The following is a 25,461-nucleotide window of genomic DNA, read 5'->3' as shown; positions in this document are numbered from 1 at the left end:
TACCCATTTTACAGATGTGGAAGCCAAGGCAGCAGAAAGCTGAAGGAGCTGCCCAAAGTCATGGGTTGATAAATGATGAAGTCAGGATCGGAACCCACACACTTTGGACCCTGAACCCATGCCAGTAACCACCATACCATGGTGCCCCTCAAGAATGGAGGACAGCAAAGTGAATCTGGCATGGGTCCTCAGACAAGGGGAACTTAACCCCTTGCCCGAGAGGTCCTAGCGGCCGAGGTCGATTTCAGCCTCTGAGGCCTGGTGGAGGGGCCTCGGCTGTAAAGATCATGCAGTTGTGGACTCAGGACCAAGCAGGGCCAGGGAAATTCGGCTTCACGTCTTCTGTGGGTTACATCTGTTTGTACTTGTCATGCTATTATCAGTATACGATCTCCTCTCATTTTAACAGACTCTCTGAAGTTCAAACTTTCAGGTTACAGATCATTTTACATTTGTTACATTTTAAGTGGGCTGTTTGTTTCCTGATGCCATGGACTGAGTCACCCACATCTTATCGGTGACTGTGTCTAGTTTACACTGTGAGTTGGCTTTGGGCAGATTTCCTGCAGACACTAATCCTTTCCATGGACGTAGATTCCTGTAACCTTCAGGCCAGAAAAGTGGGACAGAGAAAAATCCGGGAGGATAGAGATCAAGTCCACGCAGAATGGGGCTAGCAAAGACCGGAGCTTCATTGCCTTGAAATGTCTCTGGGAGATAACCACCCTTCAAATGACTTCCTCTCACCCAAAAGAGGCAGCAATGTTTCCACTGGTCTCTTATGGCAAAAGGAATGAAGACGGACTTTAATATAATGAGCTGAAAATCCTCATAAAGCACTTGAGACCCTATCCAAAGTTCCATCTCGACAATTGTCTCGGGTTGCTATGAGTTACAAAGAGTGTTATGGAAACTCGGGCTATGTTCCTAGAGATCCCGGTTGATCTGAATTGACACGGCTCAAGGGGCCACTCTTGGTGATCGCATACCTACCTCTTGATAATTAATTACTTTCACTTCCTCAGTGGACCGAAGGCTGTCATCCCCAAAGAAGGTGGCACCGAGGAACATGACCTTGAAGTCTGCCTGGGTTAGACAGGCATTGTTTTTATCCTTTGCATTGCTCTGGATTCAATCAAAAGACCAGCGACCAGCCTACGATATGTGATGCAGTTAACATCCCTGTACTGCCAGGGGAGGTGGCCGGGTGGCCTGGGGCAAAGCACTTCACTTCTCTAAACCCAAATCACTGCATGTCAGTAGCAAGCCCCGCGGCACTCCCATCCCTCAGGGATATTTTGTGAAGTTTGACTTAGTAATACATTAAAATTTCTAGCTCATAATAATGCTCAGGATATGTCAGTTGAGCTAGAATCTAAGTGGACATCGAAGATGATTCCGGCAGTTCCAGAAGCTTCAAGTGCCTGACGGATAGGTGTTCTGAGGAAACATTCCCCTTTCCCTTCCCCGGTTGGAAAAAGGGGTTTTGGTTTCCAGCTGCAGGATAATACAACCGTGGATCAACATTGCTTAGAAATTATCCAGCACATTTTTCAAATACGTTTCATATCTGCTTTCTCGAGTCACTTGGAACAAATTCAACCTCGCAAAAACCCTTGCCACCTGCTACCACTCCTAGCGTTCTCTGGAAAGTTAGTCAGAGTTGGGTCAAGGTTTTGGATTTAAAACAAAAAACAAGGCAAAAATCCCTCCAAAATCCCGAGGTTTTCTTCATTCTCAAACACCTTTTTTTCTTCATCTAAGTTCATAATGTTCTCCTAGAGAAAGGTGTTTCTCTCATTCAATATCTCCATCAAAGACCCAGTGGATAGTAAGATGACTAACCCCATCTGTTCACCCAGGAAAACCACGTATTTTTAGGTACTCTGGATAAACGTTCATACAAATCGAGGCCTATCCCAGGAGTGCTTATGTCTCCCTCCTTAGATTTTTCTATCTCTATGCCTGTAAGAGGACCTAAACAAGAACCTCTGTCTTCTAATTAATCAGAAAGCATACGGCCAAATGTAAACTTTTTAAAACATTTAAGACTTCTCCTCCCCTACTACTTGCTACTTCAGGGATCACATTAGTCAGAGTGGCCTCCTGACCCTTTGCCATCTGCTAGGACAAGAGGAGAAATTCCCTCAAAGGCAAATATTCACTGTGCCCCTATGACTATGCATCAGGTATTAGGACTGACTATTGGGTATACGGAGAACCCCTCATTATAGTCTCTGGCAGGGATTTTAGAGGCCGTGTGGAGGAAAATACATCAGCCAAAACACGTAATGCAATGAGAAGAATTTGGCAAACCGGGCACGACATTTCCAATCTTGCAAAACAAGGAGTCCTCCCGAACGTGGATAAATCCAGAAAATAAAAATTGTTAACACACTATATGTAATTTAAAGTAAAACAGAAAACAAAAACGTAGCTAGTAAGGATCCGCAGTGTGGGAGGAAATGGGGTCATTTCTTCGTATTTTGGAGTAAGTAGCTAACGGAGAAAATTTGAAGTTGATGTATCAAGAAGCAAAGATATGAGTTTGCTATTAGAGTTATGGAGAGAATGACCCTAGGAGCAAATTAAAAAAATGAGTGATTGCGATTATATCTAGGGAGAGGATATAGCTTTCTCTGCCATGCTGGTACTTCTTACCATTTGTACTACTTTTTATAATGATCAGAAGTGATAATCGGGAACAACTCATGTATGTACGTGTGCGTGTGACTCCCATGTGTATCTTTCAGATATATGAACTATGTTTATATGAAACCCATAAATATTGTACAAAGAAATATCTATACCATTTATACGTTTGCATGTATTCACATGCCATATTTATAAAAGGTCACTGACAGAATAAGAAAAAGTCAATAAGAGAACTTTCTATGGGAAATTCCAAGTGGTCTGAGAAGATGGAAAGCAGAAATGGATGCAAAAAAGTGCTGACACCCGCACATATTTCCCAGATAAGGAGGCTGGTGATAAACTGACGATAAGAGAAACTTACATCGAGCGCCTAGTTAGATGGACTGTCCACCCCGTGACTGCCCCACAGTTCCCTGGTAAGTTTCACCCCTTCCCGCCTTGTTCTGGATTCTTGACCTGGCCCATTTGCGAAGTTCCTCCTTAAAGAACAGTCAGGAGGTTGTCAGCTCATCTTTCGTTCAACAGGAGACTAGAAACGGGGTCGAAGTAGAACCTGCCTCAAGAGAGCTCAGCTATATTTGAGATTTGTCCAACATCTTCCCTTCATTTTCACTTACGTGGAGACAGAAACAACTCTACACGGACAAACCCATTGTGTGAAGCTGGTCCCACTCCGGGGAAATTTACTAGAGAGTCACTGATACCAGAACTCATCACATCAGTGTTTGCTAAAAGCTGCTTTTAGCCCCAGGGGGTTTTCCCCATCACGTTAAGTGCACTCTGTCTAAACTCGGGATCACGTCTCCTTTGGCAGTGAAGCCCATTACAGTTGTAACCCCGTCCCCGCCCTGCACCCGCTGACTCACTCCAGCCCCCTCTCACCAGAAAGAGCCAGAGTGTCAGTGTCCCCGAGGGAGAAAGCCTGAATTCCGAGTGCTTAGGAGAACAAAGTGGGGAGAGAGACACCTCGGCCTCCACGAGTCTTGTATTTAGCAAATAATAACATAAAACCCCCAAAACAGCGAGTAGAACGATTTTAACTCCATCCCTCCGGCACCGGAGGGACGGCGGTTTGCTTTTCTCCTTCCCCCATGGCACCCTCATCAAGACTCCAGTTCTGTTGCTTCCAACTCTGGGCCTTCCACGAGCTTCCACGAAGAAGAAACCTATTTACTTGGCTCCTCGAGCACTCATTCTCTTTAGCCACAGCTGAGAAAGCGCAGGGCTGGGGACAAACCACAGAGACCTCCCTGCATACTTAGTGGGGAAGTCTCCGCTCACAGGAAAAGCATCTGGATCCACCGAGAGGTCTCCTGAGAGCCCCCTTCTTGTTCCTCAGCCCCTCTGGGAGCCCCTGTCACTCCCCCTCCCTGAGAACCCCCCCTGCACTTCTCCAGGAGGCCCAGCCAGGCTCATTTCCACGGCCGGGGGACTGCAAAGTGCAGCGCATCCGGTGGTGCCTGTGTCCTAGGCTTGCTTGTCATGACCTTTTTTGAGCCTCTCCCGCTGGACTGGGAGCCACTGAGGGCCAGAGTGTGTTCTTATCTCAGTGTCCCTGACCTACAGCCTAACACCTGACCCCGCCACTGATGTCAGTGCTGTGTTTATGGACTCCAAGAACCCACATGAGTGACCTGGCGTGTTGTACCAGTAGATGTCAAAGATTGGGGTCTGCTCCAAAAGACCCTAAGAGTCTCTAGTTACATTGGGGCTTGTCACCTTAACTTCCGCACATACAAGGTAAGCAAGGAAAAAAAAAAAAAAAAGAACAAAAAAACCCCTTCCTTATCTTTAAAGTCTACAGGCAGAGATCATCGGGACTGCATTTATTATTTATTTTCTAGTATTTCATAGAGGATATCTTAGGAGTCAAGCAATCCTGAAAACACACCAGATGCTTAAAATTCCCAGATGACATCACAAGGTAGGGCTTCACATGAAACATGCACATTTGAGGGCATTAAGCATTTACTGGCAGGAACTTATCTGTAGTTTCACTTTCCATCACTTTACACCTGACCCAACAGTGACTGTGCGGAAGCTACATTACACTTGACATGTTAGGGCTCTCAGCAATCATGTTTTTTTTTTTTTTTTTTTTTTTTAGATTTTCTTTATTTTTTTGACAGAGAGAGAGAGAGAGAGAGCACGCACAGGCAGGGGGAGCGGCAGAGGGAGAGGGAGACGCAGGCTCCCTAAGGAGCAGGAAGTGCAAAGCCAGGACTCCATCCCAGGACCCTGGATCGAGACCCGAGCTGAAGACAGACACTTAACCGACTGAGCCCCCCAGGTGCCCCAGAAGTCATATTTTATTGCCCGGCGACGGGAAAGGGTTCTGAACCCCAGCTAATCCACGGGCCCGAAGGGGGCTCTGAGCAAGTCTGACCACCTCCACCACAGTTTCGTGACTGAGCACTTTGGAAAATGCCACGGCAAGCCTCTGCTCTGGTGCAGGTTCCGGAGAGGCAGAGGCTAGCCTTGCCGACTTCTCCAGGCCCCAAACCCGTTATTTCCCTGTGTGTCAGCTTCCTGCGTGCCCAGTCAACACTGTGGAACAGGTGGTATTCCCCCGCGTCCCAGATGGGAAGCACCTTGCCCAAGGAAGCTGGGGCTCCGGGCTAGCACAGCCTGCTCCCAAGCCCACTATTTCAGACGCCCCGCGGCCTCACCTCCAATTCCATCAGTTCATGAGCTCACTTTCTGACTCTGCACTGTGTTTCTAAAAGTTTCTCACGCATTCATCTCATGTATGGAAGTCAGGCAAGGCCCATGTGAAATCTCCGGGTTTTGAGATGTTACAGAACAAGATGCCCACTAAAACTGTGGTTATTTAAAGTGGATTAGGAGGAGGCCAGAGGGAAAGAAAGGAGGGACCCTGCGACCTGGCAGGTGCCACGGCATCTTAAGGCTCTGGCACAATCCTACCTCCCTGTCCTTGACTAAGCTGTTTCTTTTGCCCCCAGATGCCCCTATGTCTCTTCCGGCCATCCTCAGGAGCCCAGCCCAGCTGTTCACTCTTCAGAGCAGTCTTCCCCACCCCAGCGTGGCCTCCTGCTCTGCTCCCAGAGCTCCTCCCCCTCCCCAAGTGCTCCAGCGCCAAGGCAGTGACGTCCAGGCTGCTGGCCCTGGGCACCTTCTCTGCCCCAGGACCACAAGGGTCTTGAGGGAAGGACTGCGAGCAGTGATGAGATACTGTTCCCAGATCTGCAAGCCTGCCAAACTATTTCCCCTAATTCATACCACCCCTTCTATGCATTACAGTATATAACACAACTGAGACCTCTACTGTGCGGGTAGTCTTAGAAAGTGAGGTGTTCCATTGAGAATTTGGGTGGGATCTACTGGGCACTTAGTTTAAGGGGTGAAGTTCTGAAATCAGGGGATGTTTCCAAGCCGTCCTGGCCTATCTTCCTTTCTTTCTCTTCTCCCAGATAGGAACTGGAGAGATCTCTAAAGGCACATATTCCTTTTTAATCTTTGGAGAGGACATAAGCGATAACCTATATTCCCTTCACCTCTTTCATCCTGGAGTAGGAAGACTAACACAATTTGGAGATTCATGCTACCTCTCCCTGTTGCCCACTGGTGCAGGGTGGGGGGGTACATACATATCCACATAAGGTCACCCACGCTAAGGTGCCAGTGCACACTGGTCCACACAGGAGGTATGCAAGGAAGACCCCACATGGCAGGACTGAAACAGCTCTCTTCAGAAAGGCCTGCTTGCAAGATTGGTCCTTGGCTGGCATTTGGGAACTTGGATTTCAGAAGGGTTTCCATCATTCCCTGAGGGAATAAGAGTGACTCACTATGCCCAAACTATTTGCTTTAGCAATATAGTTTATGCTCAACACCTGCTTTCCTCCTAGGAGTCTGGAATTTTGGTATGTGGCAGGCAGAGGGCGCCTATGTGACCAGCCCCCAATAAAAACCTTGGGCACCAAGTCTCAAACGAGCTTCCTCGTAGATGACACTTCACACCCATTGTCACAACTCCTAGCTGGAGGAATAGGCACATCCTGTGCGACTCCACTAGGAGAACACAAGAACCATGTGCCTGGTTTCCTTTAGACTTTGCCCCATGCACCTTTCTCTTTGCTGATCTTGCTCTGTGCCCTTTCATTGTAATAAATCATAGCTAAGAGTCCTCCCAGTAAATCATCAAACCTAGGAGAGGTCTTAAGGACCTTAACACAGAGAGTTTTAATGGGGGACAAGGAATGGCCCAAGACCCAAGAAGCCTTGGGCTTATAAAAAGAAACAGGCAGTCATGAGACCTCTAAGGAATGGCATCTCTCAATAAGGGTCAGTAGGATGGGACTCGGGATGATGGGTGCACTGGGGAGAACACCGTGTGAAATGTTACACACAAGAAAAGGAAACTAGAGCTATATAACCCTTTGTCAACATTCACCTCTCTGTCCTGGGTTGGAGGTGTTACTTTGCCAGCTGTCAAATGATGGCAGATATCATAAATTCACAAGAATTTTCTGAGATTATCTGCAAGTCAGTGTCCTTAGTAGTGGAGTCATGCCAGCACCTGGAGAAACCACGATGTCTACACGGAGAGAGGTGGCTCTGCTCTTGGCAGCACAGGCCTAGCAAAATGTGTGTCCTTGAAAAATGGGGATGAAGTGACAGAAATACTAAGTAGACATCACAAACATGCCAAGTGCCCTTTCTCCTTTTCTTTTGCTTTATGATTTATGTGGTTTTCAAAATTAAGAAACATAGTAGTCAATGGGAGGAGGTGTTCTACATTTGAGATGAATTCATCTCATTTATTTTTTTAAAGATTTTAACTTTAAAATTTTTTAAGAGAGAAAGAGAGAGAGAATCCTAAGCAGACTCCAGGTCCAGGGCAGAGCCCATCTCGAAGTCACGGGGCTCGAGTCCTCGACCCTGAGATCGTGACCCTAAGATCACGACCCAAGCCGAAATCAAGAGTCAGATGCTTAGCCGAATAAGCCCCCCAAGTGCCCCTGAATCTTAAAGATCCTTAAAAGGATAGTGATGATTTCAAGAACAAGGACCATGTATGATCACGGACACAAGTATTTCTTTCTGATTTATAAAGCCCCACCTCAACATCACCTCATTTGATCCTCCTAATGATTCTACAAGACAGATAGTACGAATTCTCTTTCATCTTCCATGGCACCTTGGGTCGTTTCAAGACAAGCAGTGATGCTTAATTAAGACTTAATGGTTGACTGATTTGTAATGGCTTTAGAAAAATTACTGCTTTACAAAAATTAATAATTCCTGAAGTCCGTCAGTGGAAGAACAGGCTAAAAAGTCAGGCATTCAGAGGAATTATTAAAATCACAAATTAAGTCATTTCTATGGACCCTATAGCAGGAAATATATTTTTAATGAGGAAATTGAAGCTAATATGTAACAGCTGTCCTGTTGCCCAGTAACAGAATATTAAAGCAGATTAAATTATTAATGAAAAATGTAGCAACTTGGAAATTTAACCTTTGAACATTCTCTTATTCCTTTCTCCTTGAGATATACTCTTTAAACTGACATATTTTTTGAAAAACCACTTTTGGTCATCTTATGCAGTTCCCATTTATAATTTGCTTTGTTACTGATCAGCTATGGAATCTTCAGCAAGTTACTCAGTCTCAGACGTTTTCATCATACAATACGTAAAGTCCTCATGCCTGGAACGGCAGGACACTGACCAGAACCTACAGATGCTGGTCAAACCTCCCCCAACTCCCACGTGTTGGGCACCACCACCTTCGGCCGTGAAGTAACCAAACTGCACTTGACCCACTGACCTGTGCACAAATAAATATTGTTGACAGGAAGTCCCTGAGGATGGGAGGTTGTGTGATACGCAGCAACAGCGACTGTCGAGAAGTCTGAAGTCACAACCTTATGAAAAGGGGAAGCGTCCGTGGAGAACTCATGGAGAGAGGAGAGAGGGAGAGAGCATGCAGGAGTGCGTTAACAGGGCCTAAAGGACCGGGCCCTCGCTGTCTTCCGCGTGATGGCAAAGCGGAAAGAGGGGCGGAAGCTGGCCTGGCCCAGAGCGGCGGTGTGTACTCACGTTGGTGTTACACAGCTTGTACTGTCGGTAGGCCCCGATGCAGGAGATGGCTGCAGACCGGGCGGGCTGTGAGGAGCTCTGCACTGCCCTGGGGGCCCCCGGATCGTGGCTGCTGCTGCTTTCCAGGCCGTGGAAGAGACTGGAAGCTGCGGGAAAGCCTGGGTCATGGGTCAATGGCAGCTGGTAGACGGAGGCCTCGGAGGTCTGCAGTCCAGAACGGGCCCCCCCGTCACTCTGGTACAGAGGCCCATGCTGGGGAGCCCGGTGGGCCGGCGGGCTGTAGCCGTGGCTGGGACCCGATGGCCCCTGCGACCTGGAAGGCCTCTGCCTCCGAAGCCTCTGCGGCGAGTGTGCAGAGTCCGTCTGCAGCGGCAGGATGTACGGGGCCTTACCGTAGCCATACTTGCCAGGGCCGATGGGGCCGCGGGTCCTGCTCCTAAAGAAAGACACACAAACAGAGATGAAGGGAGTCACCGGGTATTCCCCGTTAACCCCAACGCTGTGATCACGACAGAGGGGACTGGGTAGGGATGGAAACTCTGGGAGGGAGCCTGTGGCAGACCAGGGAGGTGGAGGACGGGCCTCCCAGGAGGAGGGGACATCACGGAAGCTGGCGCAGAGAGGCTCCACGGAGGCTGGAAAGTCGAATGAAGGTGGGCGATGTGAGTGGTGGAAAACGAGGTTGGAACGGTACGCTGTGGTCAGCATGTGACCGACGGCGGGCCCTCGGGCCTGCTGGCAAGCTGTTGGGAGCCACTGAGGTTTTTTGAGAAGTATAAGGATGTAATTGTAATTTCGGCCACAGTAACTTCCTGTTCATTTGTTTTCTCTGAAAATAATCTGCGGGTTTTTTTCTCACTCAACGGTGCCTGAGACTTCAGGCCGGTTTCCATTACCATTCATGCCCAAATAGCTTTTCCAGGTAAGTGGAATTTAGCTAAGCGACCACACCCGAATGCAGCCCTGAGGCCTGACTTGCACTGGGTCACATTAATCCCCGAAGAAACTAGAGGAGGTCAAACGGTTGGCTCTCCATCACTCTTGAGGCAACCCACGCCGAACGGTGGGGGAACCGGCATCTTCGTGTTGGCATCATCTTTAGACTTTGTCAAGACCTGTTGCCTTGTGAGGCCTTAGAAAAATCACATAAACTCTTCTGTGCTGGTGCATGTTTAATGACTGGGAGAAAGTCCTGGTTTGTGGCATTTATCTACATCCAGGATATGATCGTTTCTGCCACGGCCGATCTCAAGCCACCATCATGAAGACTCAGTGAGCTCTGGTGAATGAGACAGAATGGCTGCAGCACACCACACTGCATGCCAATATATTGGGCGACTACTGTTTACAAAACCCAGAGCTAGGAATGGTCAAGAACATAAAAGTGAGTCAGATAGGGTTCCCAAGTTACCAGCCTTACAACAGAAAGCAGCCAGGACATAACTCAAGGTGAGGTAAGGGCCTTGAGAGCAGCTACACACGGGAATGTGGGAATTCTGAGGCTAGAGGAAGCATTTCTGTCTGCAGGGATGTGAGAAGGGTTTCACCGTCACTGGTCCGAGTTGGCGAGCAAGGTTCCAATACTGTGGAAGGACCTGAAGAAATCGTTTCTTATTTCTTTGGAAAATGTCTGAACTGGATCTAATGACCACGAAGATCATTCCAGCTCTAAAATTATATGCTTCCATAATAATTAATTCTACATTTATGTAAAATTGGAAATGTGCCCAAGGGTTTTCTACAGGATGGCCCCATTAAAATAAGCACATTAAAACAGCAATCAAGGTGAAACATTAATTTCTGTCCTCATGAGGAAATTCTTTCTTCACCCTATGTAACCACTGAATATAAAATTTAACAGACCACAACTAATTATTAACATCTTTATCACTAATTGCACCTTCATTCTTAGCTGATATGGTTTTGAATTAAACTGTGCTACAGTGTTTATTTTGCCTTGAAGCACTTCTCGATTAATCTTGGCAACACTTGGGACTCTGTTAATGAGGGGGGATCCAGCGTGCTGCTTTAAGAGACGCAATTAAGAAGTTAGTCTTAAAAATATATATAACTTGGATGTAATTTGCCTTTTTCTTTCTTCTGGCAGGCCAGGTAAAATGAATGACATCATGTAAAGGCAAGGGAAAGAATTTCTGTACGTGTGTGTGTGTCTTTTCCTTTTAAGATCTGAAAACCTACCAAGAATTCCAGCCTCCAGCTAAGCACCGGGTGGAGATGCCCGCTAAAGGTAAGAGAGAAATGAGGACACATGCAGCAGCGCTTCTCAAACTTGGATGTGCCCAGCAATCAGCTAGGCACCTTGTTAGAGGCAGATACTGACTCAGTTGGTCTGGGATGGGGCCTGAGACTCTGCATTTCCAGCAAGCTCCCAGATTTTAAGGAACTGAAATTCTAAACCAAAGGGTGAGAATCCAACCATAAAAGTGATCATTTATTTTTTATTTTTATTTACTTAATTGACAGAGAAAGAGATCACAAGTAGGCAGAGAGGCAGGCAGAGAGAAGGAGAGGAAGCAGGCTCCCTGCTGAGCAGAGAGCCCGATGCGGGGCTTGATCCCAGGACCCTGAGACCATGACCTGAGCTGAAGTTGGAGGCTTTAACCCACTGAGCCACCCAAGCGCCCAGAAAGTGATCTTTTTTTTTTTTTTTAAGGATTTATTGATTGATTTGAGAGAGTGAGAGCACAAGAGCAGAGGAGAGGGCACAGAGACAGAAGGAGAGAGCAACTCAAGCAGACTCCCGGGGAGGGGCTCGATCTCATGACCGTAAGATCATGACCTGCGCTGAAACCAAGAGTCAGACCCCCTTAACCGACTGCAGCACCCAGGTGCCCCAAGAATGTTCATGTTTTTTTTTTTTTAATTTTTTATTTTAATAAACATATAATGTATTTTTAAGAATGTTCATGTTTAATGGACAACAACAGCTATAAAATTTTCTTCTGGCATAACAGAAATCTGCTGGCCCAGGCCAGGACGCGCCACTACAGCTCACCCACCGAGAGCTCCTGAACCGGGACTGACTCGATCCTGCTCTTGGGGAACAGAGGCAGCAGAGGGAGAACCTACTGATGACCTGAGCAAGCGTCTTTCCAAAGGCTGCCTGTCTCCCGGAGCAGGTGACCGACGCATGTGCTGATGGACACTTTTGTACCCACGTTGCCTTCCAGGAGCCTCAGCTTAAACTGGAGAACCATGCAAAATCCCCATGAACAGCAGCACCCCTGGAGACATGATGTTTCAGAAACGAATGAGCAGCTAACTGGGATGAGCAGGCTAACAAGAATGAGCATCCCACCTGGCCCCTCGGGGCCATATCCTACACCAAGTATGCCCTTTCCAGAGCTTCCAAGACCATGTAGCACATCCACGGATCCAGCTGATGCTGGTCCTTTAGGTCCCTGGGGATCCATGTCTTCTGGACCTTGGGAACCTGGAATGGGAGGGCTATATCCTACCCCTAATAGGGCATATCCATCTCCAGGGCCATATCCCACACCCCGTCCCCAAGCACCAGGGGCAGTGCCACCTGTTCCGTGGGGCACTGTTCCACCAGGAACCTGGGGACTAACAGCACCATATCCTGCTCCTGCAGGATCATATCCCATACCAGGACTCTATCCCACTCCCAGCAATCCTTTTCAAGTGCCTTCAGGACCTTCTGGTGCCCCACCGATGCCTGGTGGCCTCCATTCTTACCATTAAGTTAATGGACAAAGAGATGACACTTTGCTTTTTTATGAAGTACATACATATGGACATGCATGCACATGTGAAAATTGCTGGTTTCACTATTCTTAGAGGCCATTCATGAAAGAACAACTCTTGCACCTCTCAGAGAAGACATCTGCCTCTTGTACTTGGATGTATAGTGCATCTGATGGATGCAGATAAAAATGTAAAAAAAAAAAAAAAAAAAGAATGAGCAGCTGGTTGGGGTGTGACTGTGAGGGATGGGATTTCTGCACCCGTGAGTCGGGATTCTGCAGCGAGGGCCAGACCCCTCCCACCTGGCCAAGACAGCATGTGTCTTCCTTACAGCGGGCAGAGCTCCTCATCGTGATGGTTCAGGATGGCCCCTTCCCTGCCAGGACGGAGTCCATCTGGACACGTGCAGGGTGGCGGCTGCGAGCTAGGCAGATTTATGCAGGGCTGGGGTAACAAGCACAGATGTGGCCAAGGAAAACTGTGTGGCCAGTTAACCCTTCCAGGGGACATGCGGTGGGCACCTGGGAAGCTGTGGGCTCAGTTAGCTCTGTTTGGTCTCTCCATAACCTGTCTCTGCGACTTTACTTTGCAATCCTCACTTGGCAAATTTTGGAAATGTAGGTCTTGAGAAAGAAACAGAAAAAAGCTCAGTTTGGATATCAAGGGCCTAGGTGTGAGCACAGCATAGAGGTTAGTGACATGAGCTCTGAAGCCAGGTTCCTGGGTCGGAATCCCAGGTCTGCCACTTGCTAACTTACGCAGCTTTGGGCAAGTTACTCTATCTTTTGATGCTTCCGTTTCTTCCCACGGGGCCAGGGCTAGGATGAGGCCAGGGAGGCACACAGGACATAGCACTGAGGGGCCGTGCAGGTGCTGGTAGCATCTGAGAGTGCTGTCTCCTTAAATGTTGTGCCCAAGGGCCCCTACTCTAGGCCCAGTCCTGCCCTGTATGCATTTACAAACAAAGATGAGGACAGTACCTTCCTTACAGGTTGTTGTAAAGAATAAACAGTAAAAGTGGAAGAGTTAAATAATGCCTAACACAGAGCATGCAGGATACAAGTATTTGCTTTAAAAAATAAAGTTGTAGGGGTGCCTGGGTGGCTCCGTGGGTTAAGCCTCTGCCTTCGGCTCAGGTCATGATCCCAGGGTCCTGAGATCGAGCCCCGCATCGGGCTCTCTGCTCAGCGGGAAGCCTGCTTCCTCCTCTCTCTGCCTGCCTCTCTGCCTACTTGTGATCTCCGTCTGTCAAATAAATAAATAAAATCTTTAAAAAAAATAAAATAAAATAAAGTTGTAACTTCACCACTTACTAGCTCTCTGAACTGTGGCGGACAATGCACCATCTGTTTTCTTACCTATTAAATGAGAGCACACCCCTCGGAGGGCTGTGATAAAGGGGACAGGGAACAGCAAGTGTTGGAGACGATGCAGAGAAACTGGAGCCCTCGCACGTTCCTGGAAGGAATGTAAAATGGGGCAGTCACTCTGGAAATCTATCTGGACGTTCCTCAGTGAAGGCAAATGCAGTGCCACCACACGGCCCAGCAATTCCGATCTTAGCTCTATACCCAAGAGAAATGAAAACCTACATCCACACAAAAACTCATACGCGAATGTGCGTAACTGCTTTCATCACAACAGCTAGGAGACAGAAACGACCCATGTCCATCAAGGGATGCGTGGGCGAACAAAACACAGCATATCCAAAGAATGGGTTATCATTCAGCCATAAGAGGTAGAGTACTGAGGTAGGCTACAACAGAGAGGAACCTCAAAAATGTTCTAAGTGAATGAGGCCAAGCACAGAAGGCATATCCTACTGATACGCACTACCCAGGAGAGCCAAATCCACAAAGAAAGAAAGTAGGTGACACAATAGCCAAACTATGGAGAAAGCCCAAATGCCCACCGACTGATGAATGAATAAAGCGGTAAGCGCGCGTGCGTGTGTGCGCGCACACACACACACACTGGAATACTACTCAGCCATCAAAAAGAATTAGGTCGTTAAAAAAAAGGCGGGGGTCACCTGGATGGCTCAGTGGGTTAAAGCCTCTGCCTTCGTCTCAGGTCATGATCCCAGGGTCCTGGGATCCAGTCCCACATTACACTCTCTGCTCAACAGGGAGCCTGCTTCCTCCCTCTCTCTCTGCCTGCCTCTCTGCCTACTTGTGATCTCTGTCTGTCAAATAAATAAATAAAATCTTTAAAAAAAAAAAAAAAGAATGAGGTCGTGCCATTTATAATGATGTGGATGGAGCTAGAAAGTGTTATGCTAAGCAAAGTAAGTCAGAGGAAGACAAATATCATTTGCTCTCACTTGTGGAATTTAAGAAACAAAATGGATGAACATATGGGAGGGGGGAGAGAAAAAAACAAAGAGGGAGAGAAACCATGAGAGACTCTTAATAGAGAACAAACTGAGGGTTGATGGAGAAAGGTTGGTGAGGAATGGGCTAGGTGGGTGATGGGCGTTAAGGAGGACACTTGTTGTGATGAGCCCTGGGTGTTGTACGTCAGTGATGAACCACCAATCATCCTGAAACCAATATTGAACTGTATATCAACAAGAATTTAAATCAAAAAAATAAAAATAATTAAAAAAGGAAGATTAGCAGTTGCCAGGGGCTTGGGGGAGGGACAAATAGGGAGTGACAGATGACGAGTATGGGGTTTCTTTTTGGGGTGATGGAAATGTTCTGTAATTAGACAGTGGAGACGGTTGCACAGCCTGTGAATATAATAAAAACCACTGAATTATGCACTTTATTTATTTTTTTAAAGATTTATCTATTTTAAAGAGAGAGAGCACTAGAGCAGGGGGAGGGGCAGAGGGAGAAGGAGAAACAGACTCCCTGCTGAGCTGGGAGCCCGACAAAGGGCTCGATCCCAGGACCCTGAGATCATGACCTGAGCCAAAATCAAGAGTCATGCTTAACTGAGGGAGCCACCCAGGCGCCCCACTGAATTACACTTTAAATGGTCAGTTTTATAGCATATTAATCATATCTCATAAAGCTGTTACTTTGTAAAATATTAGACCATGAATAATTCCTGTCTTATCTACTTACAATGATGTTTTAAAGATCAAATTGAGGTTACCAATAGGGATGTACTTTTTGATTCTGAAAGCAGCTTCTCTCATTTTGTTTTTCATCATCTGTTTCCACGACCATCGACAAACCTTCACAGAGCAGATTCTATGAACTTCTTCTGAGCACCCCGTGTAATGTCATCTCTGTTCACACTGCAGGCCCTGATAACAGAAGTAAAGGCAGAGCCTCCCTCCCCCACAGGACGGCCCAAGGACAAGAACCTGACAGTAAGGGCTCTGATGCCAGGTTCCGGCCCCAGTCCTTCCAGTGACCTACTGTGGGTGTCTGCGAAATTGTTGTTTCTCTTAGATAATGGCTGCAAATAGCATTTTGGAAAGGGTAACAAGCACATAAAATGTTTTCCTTCCAACAGGCTGGCTGCCAGCCAGGGCCTCATTATGTGTGATGTTGTGCAGCTTTGTGACATTAGTCCTGGCCAGTGTGAGGACCCCAGCACAGATGCCCCATCTAGTCTCCTTCTTCTCCACCCTGCGCACGCACGCACCTAGGAACTGTGTCATTACAACCATCCCCCGTGACTGACAACACCCACACTTCTCCGGCCTGCCCAGACCCTTCTCCTGAGTGCTAACCCCACAGACCCGGCTGACCTCTAGACTACAGAGAGAGAGTCTGCTTCTCACCTGGGGATCTTGTCAAGATACAGCTTCTGATTCAGGAGGTCTGGGTGGACCTCGGATTCTGCATTTGTAACAAGCTCCCAGGTGATGCTGAGGCCGTGGGTCTTGGGACCACACTTGGCCTACTCACCCCGAGACACATCTCAAATTCCACACATTCAAGCCCAAATTCATCATCTTTCCCCCTCCAAGACTGTTCTCCTTCTAGTTCTCCCTATAGTCTCCATGTCAGCAATTCTCAGACTTGAGGAAGTGTCAGGATCACCAGGAAGGCTTGTTAAGACGGGCCGCTGAGCCCATCTGCAAAGGAGATGTGGGGCGGGATCTGAGAATCTGCATTTCTAACCCGCTGCCAGGCAATGCTGATGCTGGTGGTCTGGGGACCACACGGTGGAAACCACTGCCCTGTTTCACCCCCCACGTACCCCACCATCCCCCAGAGTTGGCTGCCTCTTCCACTCTCCCCATATCTCTGTTTCCAGTCCACCCTCCTTGGCTCTGCCACCCAGCCTGCACGGCCCGGCTCCTACCACCTCTCTTGTCACGGCCCCAGGCACCGCCCGGACCACCCACACCACACTCCGTGTACTCATTTCTCATGCGCTGCTCGTGCTACTTCCTCTCGAAGCTGCCTTCTCCCCCTCCATGTCCTGGACTGACGACCTCTTCCCGCTTCGGGGCCCCCTTCACTGCATAAAAGCCATGCCCTTCTCTTTCGTCCTCCCCTTGAACCCTATGGGACTGTTTAGTTACAGTAGGATTTGTTCAGGCTGCCTCAGTTTACCAGGCTGCAGGCTCCTTCAGGGCCCGGGATACCTCTAATTTGTCTTCTCTCCAGAGCACCTGGCTCAGTGACGCAGGAGGTGTTGAGCGACTGTTGAAGAACTGAAACACCGAAGGAATGAATGGCTCAAACCATGATGGCCAAAGAAAGGAAAATCCCGTCTTCCCATTCATGCATTTGTTTCACTTCTGCCTTACGAAATATTATATTTTATGAAAACACTGCTAAACTGGTGTGGCGCGGAGGGTAAGGCCACCTCCCCCTATGTAAGGATAAAAGTCTCATCCACTGGGAGGGGTCATTCCTGGTATCAAGCCCTGGAGAACTAACAGGTTCTCGGAATGCAAAGAGGGACCTGACAGGGGCCGGGACTCAGCCTTTATTCTCAAAAGGAGGGAAGAATTAAGGGGTCGGGGCGCCTCCATGCATGTCTGTGGGAGCTGGAGAGCCACCGGACGAGGCTGGCTGGCAGCTGCCTGTGGCCATTGGACGGCTTCCCGCCTCTTTGCTGAGCACCGAGTGGAATGGGCAGAGAGAGCAGCCTGCCGTCCAGAAGCCAAGCTGTTTGCATTTCTTAGACTCTCCATGTTTATTTCCCTTTTGTTTGGCCTTAGAGCTCAGACAAGTCTCTGTGAGGGGCCCCGGCTGTCTCAGCTGTGCTAACATGAACCACACATGGGCCGCCGCGTCCAACAGAGCAATGGCCCCTGGGACGGGCCTGCGAGGAGCCCCAGGAGTCTGAGCCCGGGCACCGTGGGGAAGCCGGACCTCCATGAAGGAGGCTGCCAGTGAGGACAGCTCTCCCTGCTCCAGAGGGAGGGCTCCTTGCCCTGCTTGATCCTGGGGGCTCTGGATGTCGTGGCATTCAGAGAAGCTGCATTCCTTTGTAGCTCAGTACCTGAGTTGAATAGCCAGGGAAGCAGGGATCAGTTCTTCCACAGGGAAGATGGGAGGTTGCTGACGACTAGAGATGCTGGGCAGAAGCAGGGGCGCCGGGGAGTCCCTGTGCCAGATGCTGCTGAGAAAAGTCTGAGCTCCTACGGATTCCTACTACATCTAGTGAGTCACCTCCGCATGATTTTAAGGAATCCTTGATGTCATAGTCACATCTGCCACTGTTATTATATATCAAAACGAAACTCCTACCAAGCCAACGTTATGGGCCCCTTTAGGTTTGCCCATCTCCATACCTGAGACAGGCCCAAGGACATACAAAACTAAGTATCACAGACTCTTGGTTACAAATGGGGGGTGTTGCCTCCACATAAGCCCCCCAGATAGGCACGCCTTCTCCCTTCCTCCTCTCACTAAGAAAACAAAGCATTTCTATTTGGCCCCTTATGCTGGGAGAGAGGGAGGGAGATGTCATTTGCAATTACCATCCAGTGAAATATTTTCTCCAAAATCCATTGGATGACCAAATGCATCTTTCAAGAGGTTTTTATAAACAATTTAAAAGATGCTGGGCAGTAGGAATCATATGCAGGAGTTATCTTTCCACATGCCCCAGGAGGGGCTCCTGGGTGGCTCAGTTGGTTAAGCCTCTGCCTTTGGCTCAGGTCATGATCTCGAGTTGGGATCGGCTAGGATCGAGCCTCAGTTAGACTCCCTACTCAGCAGGGAGTTTGCTTCTCTTTTTCTCTTCCCCCCACCACTTGTGTGCAAGCTCTCTCTCTGCCAATAAGTCAATAAAATCTTAAAAATAAATTATAAATGTGAAACACAACCCACATGTCCTTAGATGGGGGAATAAGGAGCAAGTTAAATGATGGTATGTAGAGACACTGGGGGAACCTGCTTAAAAGAACAAGCCAGATGCATATATACTGCGACAGAGTGACCTCCAAAACACAGGTAAGTAAAAAAGAACTAAACACCAAAAACACTGAACATTGGATGTCCATGTTGCTGCTTGTGTGAAAAAAGGAAGAAAGAAACAGAACAGAGAAAAAAATATACATTGTATATAAAAACGCATATAAATAGGATATATTTCTGAAGGGTGCAAACCTGGGGAATCACTCAAGAGGAAGGAGTCGTGACAGACTCATTTGTCATTTCTTATCCTTTGTACTACCATAAAAAATGTTTTTTCTGTAGTAACCAAGATGCATAAAGAACTTATAAAACTCAACACCCAAAAAACAAATAGTCCAATTTAAAAATGGGCAGAAGACATGAACAGACATTTCTCCAAAGAAGACACACAGATGGCCAACAGACACATGAGAAGATGCTCAGCATTACTCATCATCAGGGAAATAAAAATCAAAACTACGATGAGATACCACTTCACGCTGGTCAGAATAGTTAAAATTAACAAGACAGGAAACAACAGGTGTTGACGAAGATGCGGAGAAAGGGGAACCCTCCTACACTGTTGGTGGGAATGCAAGCTGGTACAGCCACTTTGGAAAACAGTATGGAGCTTCCTCAAAAAGTTGAAAATAGAGCTATCCTTGGATCAGCAATTGTGCTACTGGGTATTTACAAAAAGGATAAAAAAAGACTAATTTGGGATATGTGCACCCCTATGTTCATTGGAACGTTATCTATAATAGCCAAGATATGGAAGTAACCTAAGTGCCCATCAATTGATGAATGGATAAAGAAGATGTGGTATATACACACAATGGAATATTACCCAGCCATAAAAAGAATGGGATCTAGGGGCATCTGGATGGCTCAGATGGTTAAGCAACTGACTTCAATTCAAGTCATGATCTCGGGGTACTGGGACCCCATGTCAGGCTCCCCTGAGCAGAGAGTCTGCTTGTCCCTCTCCCTCTGCCCTTACCCCAGCTCATGCGCGCTGGTTCTCTCAAATAAATGAACAAAATCTTTAAAAAAAAAAGAATGAAATCTTGTCATTTACAACAATACAGATAAAGCTAGAGAGCATTATGCTAAGTGAAATAGTTCAGAGAAAGACAAATACCGTATGATTTCACTCATATCCGGAATTTAAGAAACAAAACAAGCAAGCAAGTGAAAAAGAGAGAGAGAGAGAGAGAGAGAATGAGAGAGACAAACACAAATCAAGAAACAGACTCTGAACTCTAGAGAACAAACCAGGGGTCACCAGAAGGGAGGTTGGGGGGAGGGATTGGTGACACAGGTGATGGGGTTGAAGGAGGGCACTTGTCGCGATGAGGGTGTCGTATGGAAGTGTTCCATCACTATACTGTATGCCTAAAACTAACATGGCGATATATGTTATCTACACTGAGATTAAAATAAAAACTTTAAAAAATGGTCCTTCCCTGTCTTTTGCACAGGATTTCAATACATGGAAGCGACATAAAAAGGAAAACGCTAGCCTGTTTTTCCACTGAATTTTTTAGAACATAACTGTGTTTGGGAGTGGGAGGGCCCTGAGGAGCAAATACAGGAACCTCCCCTCAGCCTCTCGAGGCTGCATCTGCTGTACGAACAACATCACAAAGGGAAACCAAGTCAGGAACCTTAATACTTAATTACGCAGACATTTTGACTGGATATAAAATACCCACTTATGAACAGGCTGTGAGCCCCAAAGACTGAGGGGGCAGAAATCATCAGGGGACCAAATGCTCCTCTGAAATGTCACTGTCAATACCAGAAAATAGACTCCCAGAAAGTTTTTAGATCAGTGAAGACCATCGCCAGCCTCATGCCCAAGCGGAGTCTCGGGCAACACAAGTCTATGTAAGGAACAGCCATAACTATAATGCCCAATCTAGTACTTTCGGTGATGACAGACACCCCAGTGCCCACTTCCAGACTGCCTGACACCATCTCCACCCATCGGGTACCCAAGTCAGGAGGGGCAAGCTCATGCGCTTTCGACTCCTCTCTCCACTGGCTTTGTCTTTCTTAACATGGCCCTGGTCACCAGCCTCAATTTCATAAAATCCTCATGGCTCATCCCTGCCTAGAAAACAAAGTTCAGACCTAAGTGGCTTGAAGGCACAACCAGCTTGATGCCCTGTTCCGTTCTTCATCATCTGGTCTCCTTCTGTCTTACCAGATTGAACTCCGGTCTTCAGCTCCCTCCCCCTGCCTCCTCCTAAGCCTACACTTTCCAGGCATAACAGATCACTCAGCATGTCCCAAACACAATGAGCTCTCGGGCCTCCAAGGCCCCCGCCTGCACTTCTGTGCTACCTACTTCTACCCTAGAGCAGCCTTCCAAGCTCAACATAAATATCAGCGCCTCACATGCTCCCCCTGAGCCGCCCCACACTGGGAGTGCTCTCGGGGGCCCCCCTTGCGCACCCCCCGCCCCGTGCCATAGCATGAACCCTGCATCTCGGTAACATATGAGGCAAGGGCCCTGGCTCCCTCCTGGGTCTTCTGGTTCTCCAGGGCGAGGCTTACCCAGTTGCTTACCCTGTGTGCGTTCTCCCCGAGACCAGCAGCAGCTCTGCCCCCAGACACTCCGTGAATGTTTGCTGAGATAACATATGCAAGAGACCACAGCTTTATTGCTCGCCATTCTAAACAGTGCGCCAATAAGGCCTACCTTTCTGGATCGATTAGTGGAGATGAAAAGGCTCTGAGTTCCAGGAAACAAGAAAGCAAGGCCCCACACATCTGGTGGGGAGCAAAGGGAGTCAGCGAAATTCAAAGTCAGGTAACACTGGCCACCACGGAGAAGGCCCCAAGAGCCTGGATGCCAGGGGAGGAAGAACGCAAGGGAGCAGCAGCTGGACAGCAGAAGCGTGTGTTCACCAAGAGGCCATGTGACCCAAGGCAAGCTGGACCCAAAGCAGTCAGCAGCCGAAAACTGGAAAGAGAGCCCCAGGGCCCTGAAACTCACCCCGTTCCGTTAGGAACAACACAACCTGCCAAAGGGAGCACGCGCGAAGTTCAAAGAGGCTTTGGGCAAGTGGTTTAGGTTGAGCTCATATGTCTTCTTAGAAGTTCAGAAGACTGCAGCTCCTGCCAGAGCTGTTCTGGGCCATAAATTATCTGGTGTCTACGGAAGGTAAGAGGCAAAACTCCAACCACTTCGGGAAATAAAAATTAAGATGATGAAAACGAAAGGTTTCCTGGTTGCCTACAGTGCGGCACACGCTGTCACAGACATCAGCCAGCTCAACCAGGTCTGCCGCTGGGCCTCAGAAAGTACTTAGGACCTGCACCGAAAGACCAGCGTGAGAGTCAGCGGACAGGTTTGCCCTGAGCCTTCAGGAAAGAAGGATCTGGAAGGCTTCTAAATGGGGGAGGGAAGACAGAGGGAAGAAGAGGGAGATGGGACACAGGGGTAGGTGATGAATTCGTGCTAACGAGAGAAAGAAAGGAAAGAAGTCTTTTCACAAAGGGATTCGGGAACACTCCCAGGAGCCAAGAAAAGCAAGCAAACTAGCAAAGGAAGCAGAAGACTGGTTGTAGAGGTGTTCTGAGTTTGAAAGTCTCTTTTTGTACCAGGAAGCCAAGCCTCAACAGACCCTATCCCCGGTGAGCCACCAATTGGCCTCCCAGGAGGTGAGATCCATAGGGCAGCCGACCCTACACACACCCCTAAAAATAAAACTGAGGAGAAGTCTTCAGAACAGACCCAGCCCTTCAGACCAATCCTGGCAGAGGACTTAGATTCTGATTTTGGATATTATCACCAGGCTGCTTCTTTTTCTTTAGAGCATCTGAGAAATCAGCCGAGTGTGCCTAAGAATAAGCCATCATTGGGCTCACTGGCGCCCCTGTGCTTCTGAGTGATCCTGGCTTTGCAGGACCCATCTTGAGGTGCTTTTATTCGGCGAAGGCTCAGATCGGGTGGAATAAAGACAACTGAGTGGGTGTTCCAGCAAACCAATTTCAGACCAACAGAAAGCAATGGTGTCCAGCGGCTAGAGGGACAGTACTTAACAGTTGAGAAGGGTATCCACTGCACAAGGACGTCTGGGGGTTGAAATCCAATATGCCTCCCCAGTGGAGAGAAGAATCTGGCTAGAGGAAGGGGAATCTTTTTGGATTCACATAAAAGCAAAAAATGAACTAGTGGTGGTCCAACAGACAGCATTTCCAGCTGAGGCTAAGGTCACACTAGAGAACTCAGAACCGAGACGGCAGCCCCACCCTGCTGGGCTGGGCATCCCTGAAAAGCAAGGCAGGTAAGAGATCAGCTGGTACAAAGGCCCAGGTAGTCCACGAAATAAGCCAGAGCAGCCACTTATCCCCTGTGTGATCCTGGGGAAGTCACTCCACAGCCCATCCCACCGTTAAGATGGGGCTCAGAGCACCCACGTCACGTGGCTGGAACGCAGAGTCAGTAAAATAATGAAGGTAAAGTGACCAGCACAGGGTGTGGCCCTCAGTGGCCCTCCCTAAACGGTGGTTACCATGGTGGCTGCACTTCCCGAAGGTGAGAGACACAGAGTCTCCAACCTTGACACGTGAGGGTCACCGCAGAGGCAGAGAGCCAAACGAGGGCTGAGTGGTATGGAGCTGATTTTGCAGGAGAGAACAGTAAATGCATTCATTTCTCCAGCGTAACTGAGAGGAGTCCTCTTGGGAGTCAAACCCATGGCTGGTGTGGGATGTAATCCGAACCTGAGCTGCCCTCCAGGACTACAGGGGCTTACGGGAAACCCAATGAGATTACCTGTGGGGCACAGTGCCTGGCCTGGGCAGGTGCTAAGCAAATGTGAGCTCCTAACCCCTCTCCCCTGGGGACCCTCAAACAGTGGCCCCCGCCCCAGAGGCTGACCTCCAGCAGGTTGAAGCAGGATCCCCAAGTCCTGCTGAATTCATTAATACAACAGCAATCATGATTATAATGCAACTAACATTTCTTGAACCTCTTTTATGCGAAAGGCCCGTGAAGGATGTAATGCTATTTCTCTCATATTCTGGATGCCTCTCCTGCTCTGAATGTTTAAACCACGTTCTATGTATCCACACACCATACATCACTTCATTTTTTTTCTTTATCATAAATAGGAACTATTCCCAGCATAATAACCTTGTGTGAAGAATGAGGCATGACTTTCCTCCTTGCATTAGAGGGAAGATATTTAGGTGCAAGTCTGTCACCCTCAGTTAACTGGAAGAAAGAGGGATTTGTTCTAGAGTTTTACTCCATCCCCAAGATACCGAGCATTGTGCATTTAAATAAACATTCAGTATTCAGATAGTAGTGATTTACGGAATGCCCGCCAAATGGCTTATGCATGTTACCCTACTCAACCACCACTGCAAACTGCAGAGTGGGTCATCACTCCTATTTTATACGCAAGGAAACTGAGTCCACAAGATGTTGAACAACCTGTCCGAGCCGTAAGTCTGCATGAACGGATGTTATTGTAATATTAACCAATGGGACCGAATGACTGCGTGGTAAGCTCTTCAGGAGCTTAAACAGCTGTAAATACTGAATGCCATCCACAAAGGATTACAGGGATGGGCTGTCTGGAATGAGAATGTACTGGAAAACAGGGGGAAGAAATTACCACTTCCCTCCAAATCCAGAAAGAAAACATTTCCAGCACTAGCCCACAGTGACCTGCGTTCCAGTCGCTGAGGAAGAAGGAAATCTCCGCTCATGGCTCCTGGGTGTATGCAGCCCACAGGGGACCAAATGTTTCTGTGGGAAAGAGATCTGGGAGGGAACACAGACAACACTGTGCACCTGGAAGTCAAACCATAAAGAAGAAAAGGGAAGCTCTTGGGGCAAGTCCTCATTTTTTTTTTTTTTAAGATTTTATTTATTTGAGAAAGAAAGAGAGAGCACAAGAAGAGGGAGGGTCAGAGGGAGAAGCAAAGTCTCCACCTAGCAGGGAGCCCAACAGGGGGCTTGAACCTGGGACTCCGGGATCATGACCTGAGCCAAAAGCAGTCGCTCAACCAACAGAGCCACCCAGCACCTGGGGCAAGTCCTAATTTTGACCCAGGCCTGACCTAGGGGGCACTGGAGTGAGAAAAGAGTTGGGGCAGAAAGGGAGAAAAACACAGTGGAGAGGAACAGGCTTGGAGGCAGACTTTCCTTAGAATCCCTACTCTGTAGCCTACAAGCTCTGGGCCCCAAGGCTCGTCCTCTGACTCTCCAGGTACAGAGTTCAACGCATACAAATCAGGGACAATACTACACTTTACTCACTAGGGCCCTTCGGGATTTAGCTCTGAGCCTTATACACCATGTGTTCGTTTCCCAGGGCAGCCATAACAAACGATCACAGACTCATAGTTCTGGAGGCCAGAAGTTCTAAATCGACATCAGTGGGAAGTCGGCAGGGCTGTGCTCCCTCAGGAGGTTCTAGGGGAGAGCCTGTTTCCTTGTCACTTCCGCCTTCTGTGGCCGCAGAGTTCCTCAGCTAGTGGCCCCAACATGGTGACCTCTAAGGACAATACCTCGAGTCTGTCTTCACGGCACTGTCTCCTCGGTGTGTCTAGGTACCACATCTCCCTCTGCCCCTGTCCTGTAAGGACACTCACGGTTGCACTTAGGACCCACCTGTATCAGCCAGCACGATCTCCCCATCTCCAGATCCTTACGGTAATCACAACCGC

General features: G+C 48.1%; 1 protein-coding gene across 1 annotated transcript in view; it reads right to left on the bottom strand.

Moving 5' to 3' along the window:
• Positions 1-25,461, bottom strand: part of THSD4 (thrombospondin type 1 domain containing 4) — a gene marked incomplete at its 5' end in the record, with an annotated part of 544,049 nt that overhangs the window by 448,525 nt on the left and 70,063 nt on the right. The window contains one exon of the mRNA XM_080808167.1: positions 8,720-9,155. Within this exon, the coding sequence (XP_080664293.1) occupies positions 8,720-9,155 (436 nt within the window). The remainder of the gene's footprint in view (positions 1-8,719; positions 9,156-25,461) is intronic.

This window comes from Martes martes (genome assembly GCF_963455335.1).
Source record: "Martes martes genome assembly, chromosome: 7".
NCBI classification, from domain to species: domain Eukaryota; kingdom Metazoa; phylum Chordata; class Mammalia; order Carnivora; family Mustelidae; genus Martes; species Martes martes.
Note: the sequence above shows the minus strand (reverse complement) of the source record. Positions and strands in the feature narration are given on the sequence as shown.